This window comes from Triturus cristatus, chromosome 3_2 (assembly GCF_964204655.1).
Source record: "Triturus cristatus chromosome 3_2, aTriCri1.1, whole genome shotgun sequence".
Taxonomy (NCBI): domain Eukaryota; kingdom Metazoa; phylum Chordata; class Amphibia; order Caudata; family Salamandridae; genus Triturus; species Triturus cristatus.
Genome location: NC_140584.1, coordinates 778,782,384 through 778,788,740, shown reverse-complemented (window position 1 = coordinate 778,788,740; position 6,357 = coordinate 778,782,384). Strand labels below are relative to the sequence as shown.

Here is a 6,357-nt window from a genome sequence, read left to right as displayed (position 1 = left end):
CCCTTTTCTTATAAATGTTGTAACCCATTGCTTTCCTATGGAACAGCTAATCCTGACACTGTGAATGTAGCTTTAGGGACCTTTTACTGTAAGGATATGTCTAACATTAAACTTTTATATGTCCTACTTTGAAATACCTTGTACCTTGCCTTAGAGGCATGCAGGGCCAATTTAGGGGTGACTTAGTATTAATTAAAAGCAGGGTTTCGGCCTTTAAAAAAGGGCTTAGTTTATACCTGCATAGTCAGGCTACTGGTAGCAGGCCTGCGTTGATGTTTACAATATCATTATAGTTGAAGTGCTGTAGTCTACTTGTGACGTTTAACTTACAGGCCCACGGTACACTAGTGTACCATATACTAGGGACTTATGAGTAAGTTAAATATGCCAATTAGTGCAATTTTATTTTCATAATGTTGAAAGAGGAAAGATAATGTGCATTTTACCACTGGTTAGCAAAAGAAACTTAGCAGTCTATGCTGCTAATTGAAGGCAATTCATAAAAAACAGTGCCATTGCAATGCTTCTTTCATACAATACCTTGATAAGGTCATTCTAAAATGGAAGGCCAGAATGCACAAACTATGTATAGTATGTGGAGCAGCAATATAGGCCAGCAGTGCAATGACAACCAGTTTCTTAAAGTAAATGCAAAAGAGAATAATACCTTGTGCTTTGCAGAGTGATTGACAAATAGTTGTTCAATGACTAAAACTTCATCAGTCAAGATTTTTGGAACCCCAAATGAAGCCACATTTGAGCACTTTTTCACAAACAATTGAGCCACATACGCCACTTTTAGAACACATTTGCCAGGCCATGCTGGTGGAATCTTGGGGAAATGCCTGAAATTGCCCTAGAATAGGCATGCAAAATTATTTTAGAGAATGTGTTTGATCAGGTGAGGATTATGTCTGATATATGTGGAGATGCTTGCTGCATTCTGCAGCACACAAAGAAAGAGAAAAATGCCTCTTAGGGTTGTTTCTGTGCAGAAAGATATTCCTCCGTGCACAAAAATAATCCTTCCGACAACACAGCATCATTGCACCATGGTGCAAGGGTTGCCTACGTTGGCACTAGGCTGCCGAAATTGACAGGAATGCACAGTATTGCATAAATATGGCGCATTCCTGCCCTTTCACTTTGGAGTAGGGCAATGCAGCAAGCTGACTTGCTGTGCTGCCCTATGCCAAATCCCCATGAATGAGGGCCAGTTGCGCAGACCACTTAAATTTGCATAAGTATGCACGGAGGGGTTATATTGAAGCATCCCTGATGTGTCATTAAAGGTCTCATGATTTCTGCTATAAAAGAATAATTTCTTGGCTTATCATTTCTCAACATGGTAATCTCATGATATTGCGAGTTGCAAAGCGTAATCATAAAAAATACAAATTTACTTATTATACATGTTCTTGAGACTTTATTTCCTTATGTTCAAACAGAATATATTGATTTACAATACAGTGGCTTTAATAGGTGTCCCTCATTCTTCTGAAAGAACCAACCCTGGGGCTCATGGCTCCCCAGTCACTGTATCGCCTGTACTCCTCAGGTCTCAGGTAGTACTGTCGTCCTCTGTAGTTGGGCTCCTCATAGAAGATCCAGTGCCCCTCAAGCACATTACAGGAGTGGATGTCATGGAAATTGAATTGTTCATGAACATGTGGACAGTCTTCAGAGAACTCCATCATGTGGCCACCAAAGTTCTCTCGTTCATAAATCCTTATGCTGTAGGAACCGCGGTGCTGTAGCAAGTAGGAAGGAAAGAAAAAAACAGAGGGAAAATCATGTATGTGTATTACACGTTTTGAAAAACTTGTATTAGAACGTTTAGGGAGGAGGAATTACATTTATTTGATTGCCTTACTCCAGCACCCAAAGTAGTTTCATGTCTTTAAATTGAGCATAACCTCATCCTTTTAGACTTATTTTACTGTAGAGGGATTCATGTTTCACAGGGCTGTTCGAAAAAGATAACAGCGTGTCCAAAGTTCAAAAGTGTTTACTTAAAGTTTGTTGAGAATCATATTGAAGTTCTTTACACGTGTTTTACAAATGGTTACTGGCGTCCCTGCTGCTCCAATTGAAGCTGAACAGTAGAAGTCGAAACCCTTCAAATATCAAAGCAACTGAGAACTGGGATTCATTTCTAGCTTAAAAGTCGCCGGCAAAACGTTTCTTGAAAAAAACATACTAATCCACCTTCAGTGTAGGGATGAGCAAATTATGAAACTTCACCTTGTTTTTCAATGTTAGGTTATTTTTTATTTTTTGTAAGGTTTGTAAAAATTACGAAATTATCAATATTAAAAAAGCATGAAAGAACACGCTGAACACGCTGAAATTAGATTTTGTAGCAGAAGACCACAACCCACCATTCTTTTCTTTCATTAAATTGTTCCCTGAAAAGCGTTTTTATGGGAAACTTCTCCTGCAAAAACGTTCTAGCGAGAAATGTTTGCTTCAATTTGAAACATTTCCTAATAATACCATGACGTGCAAGCTTTGTCTCAAATTGGCTCAACAGACTTTGCAGGCACATTATTATTTGCTATGCCCAGCATCTGACGACGGGGGTCACATAATTAGTGCTGGGCGAAACTCTCAGTAAATGAGTTCCAATGATCTGTGAATCTCTTTGAATTATTTGAAGTGGAAGTGATCTATAATCTTATTTCAACACCCACATCCATTGGAGATGTGTTTGTAATTTGAAAGCATCCACATGGTTAAATGTCTTTGGTTGTCAGATCCATAGGAATTTGGTTGTCGAGAAATAGTGCCTACTATTCCAGTAGTGGCTGCTACTGGATCCGGGTGGTGAGGCAGAGGGGAACTAGGGGGAGAAGCGGGTATGGGAACAGAAAAAGAAAAAGCCACTTACCTTGCTATGGCCGGCTGCGTCTCTTCGTCCTCTACTTTTTGACTACAATCAGCAGTAGGAAGCTCCCAGGCTCCCCTGGGCCAATCACAATGCTGCAATGCAGCATTGCGATTGGTCTGAGCACCGTGGCTCAGGACTGGGAGGCTTTGCATGTTCCTCACCAGTCTGTGTAATGCAACCTGGTGGGGAACATGCAAAGTGCGCATGACAGTTTGGCAGGCCCAAGAGGGCCGGCCAAGCCGTCGTGAGCACCTAAGGAATGCAAACTACTCCTCTCTCTGCTATGCTCAGCCCACCCACCCCGAAAGCCACTGACTCTAATAGGAAAACTAAAATGCTAATAACAATAGTTATTATCATTTTAGTTTCACTATTGAGCAGTGAGGCAATGCCGCTCCGCCATAGCGGAGGAGTTGCCACTACACTATTCGACATTTGAGAGGCAGCAGGAATTTCTGAATCTGCTGATAGGTGTTCTGAGGTTTGATGGGGTTAAGAATCCACTTAATGGTAGCAAAACAAAATGAAAAATAAGAACAGAGTTCCCTCCGAAGCACTTATTCGATGCTTAGGTAACACGTGCTGGGATCAATCAATGAATATCCACACAACATTACTGATAAGTATTATTTTCTGTTCTATCCTGGTTCCATGGAATACTAGGTTGCCCCTCCTTATAACTCTAGATTGCAATACACAATGTTTATTTGTGTGTCAGTACTTTGCTGTTTGGTGTCTGTTTTCTGACTTTTGTAGGCTCCTTTTAGAGTTATTTTCCTTTCCTTACATTTGCAGTTTCTCCTCTGAGTTTTTGTTTTTGTTTTTACTTTTTAAAATGTATTTGAAATTAAGGAAGTGGTTGCACGGGTAAACGTTAAGGATGCCAGCCTGATGTTTGTGTTGGTTAAATGAGTTCCTCCTTGTAGGTTGAAGGAGAGAATTCTGGAGTGTATCCTGGTGGAGAAACACATGGAAGGGATAGCAGGTGGGTATCTTGATGAGGTTTAAGTGATGCCCTTGCTCAAGGAAAAGGGAGATAGACCTAAGAGGGCTTTGGCGATTGAATGTGAGTTTCTATCAATGATGGCAGAAACAGGAGATTCTGGGAAGAGAAGTCTCACGGTATCACTGGGGAACATTACGCCAAAGATGCTGCCATAAATCTCCTTCCAGGTTTCATCTTTCACATCCACAGGAATTCCTAATTTGCTTGGGAAACACAAATGAGTTAATGAGTTAAATCCCCCCATAGTTTCATCTGGCAGGGACTGACCATATGGAACACATGGGAAATGCCCCTAGGCTGTGAGAGGGGGGCTGCTTTAAAGACTGAGCTAAGGACTCATCACCAGTTTCAACCATGAAGCAGCCCTAATGTCATGCCACATAATTATCCTATATGCACATATATGATTTACTCCTGCAGAAAAGCAATTCGTCTGGATCATCTGCTTTACCTAGAGTTATTATCACACAATTTTATGAGGCATTATATAATGCTTCTTAGCCCGTATAGTTTGAAAACTGTGCAGTAAACTTATTTGTTGGTCTCATCTTTAAAATTAATTCTCAGGGCAGAATTCTCCCAGGCTGCCTGAAAGCGCCAGATGTGTTTTTCCATATGTACCTGATAATGGTATATGGAGCTACAGCTGGTTCCCAGATTAGGCCTCCCTGGTGTTGAATACTCCAGAGATGCAGTAAGGCCACTCACTGGGAATGCAACAAGTAGTGCTCTCCACTAGAAGTGTCCCAAAGAGGGACCCACGTTTATTACCAAAGCACTGATGACAACTACGCAATAATAATAATGAATCACTGAAATACATTTGAGAGCAAAGATAGTTTTCAACCGAGTTTGTAAGCATTGAAACCAAAGTTGTCTCCAGTCACTTCTATAAAATATTGTTCCTTTCTCAAAATACTCCTAAAACCCAGTTATTCAAAGATGCAGAATGCTGGTTTTCCATGTAAAACTTAAGTACCAAAATAAAATGACTACTTACCTGTGGAGTCAAGCGACAAGACCGAATGGAGTCATTGAAACCCATCCAGTGGTGGAACTCTGGGTACTCCGCCCTTCTTAGAAAGTACTGGTGACCCCTAAAGTTGGGGTGCTCATACAGCATCCAGTTGCCACTTTCAACCCGGATGGAGTTGCAGCGGCTGAAGTAGGGTTGCAGGTCAGCGCAGTCAGAGCTGCACTCGTGGGAGCGGCCCTGGAAGTTCCTGTCCTCGTAGAAGGTGATCTGTTGTAATGAAATAACATGAGTTGTCAATATGCTCTGTAAACTCACATAAACCGTTAATAAAAGGATATCTTTTAGAAACAAGGAGCAGTAATGAGGAAGGCACAAGTGTCTCACACCTGGTTGGAATAGCCATATTATCATACAGGGGAGTAGACAGAAACTTTAGCTGTATATCTTTCAGTGTTTAGGGGCATATTTATCATCAGGTTGTGCCACCTTTGCACCATGCAATGGGGTGCAAAAGCAACACAACCCTTACGTTTGATTTATCAAGCCATGCAAGGCCACCTTGAGTGGCCCTAAGTGGCTTGATAAGTCCATAGCACATTTTGCTGCACTGCGTAACTCTGCCCTGGGAAGGTGTTTCATGGGTGGAGTGTGGGAAGCATTCCCAGATTTACCACTACTGGCAGATTTGGGAATGCTTCAGAACGCCCTGCCTTCCCAGTGCTGCAGCACACACAGAAAGAGGAAAATGCCTCAGAAGATTGGTTTTGTGCAGGAAGGTGTCCCATCTCTCACATACACAATACTGTTTACAGCGCAGTCACCCTTGCACTATGGTGCACTTTATGCTCCAGCGCTGTGAAAAGACAGGTATGCGCCATATTATACTAAATGCAGTGCATTTCTGCCCTTTCCCCTGTCACACAGCGCAGCTATGTGACTTGCTGCGCTGCATGACTTTTTGGTAAATGTGCCCCTTCATTTATAAAGGAATAAGTGCTGGTGCATAACTCTGCTCAGAAGCCCACAGCCGGCCACATTAAATGTCGGTGCGTCATATACCATGACTAAGTAGTCTTCTATCCACCTCATACCTCTTTAATACAAGACCAGACAACACCTCTCACCTTTCCCATGTTGGCTGCAGAAGTGTAGCGAGTGCTCATTGGTGAGACTGCAGTCACAGCGGCCCTTTTAAACGCCCGGGAGCCCTACTTCCGGGTCAGTAAACAATATGTCGGAGTTTTTTTCTGAACAGTGGCGTGAATGTATAGGCCATTCAGTTCTAACATACATTCCAGCAGAGAATGTTCTGCATTTGTTAAACGCTGTTGTGTATTTAAGCTTAGTGTGAAAAAATGTGCTTTCAGGAAAGAAAATTGTAGGTTTGTACAGCTCTAAACGCACCACGGGACAGACGGTTCAAAACGGCTTCTGCTTCTGGTATTACGTTACTCTGCTTTATTTTGTTAACGTGCAGACTATGCA

At 41.9% G+C, this 6,357-nt stretch overlaps 1 protein-coding gene across 1 annotated transcript; it reads right to left on the bottom strand.

The window, feature by feature from the left end:
• Positions 1-1,398: 1,398 nt before the first annotated feature.
• LOC146858098 (gamma-crystallin-3-like) lies at positions 1,399-6,130 on the bottom strand. The gene is made up of 3 exons (XM_085648858.1): positions 5,997-6,130; positions 4,897-5,139; positions 1,399-1,751 (listed from the first exon to the last, which is right to left on the bottom strand). The coding sequence occupies exons 1-3, from the start codon at positions 6,033-6,035 to the stop codon at positions 1,476-1,478; spliced, it is 558 nt and encodes a 185-aa protein (XP_085504984.1). The 5' UTR covers positions 6,036-6,130; the 3' UTR covers positions 1,399-1,475.
• Between the last annotated feature and the right edge of the window lie 227 nt (positions 6,131-6,357).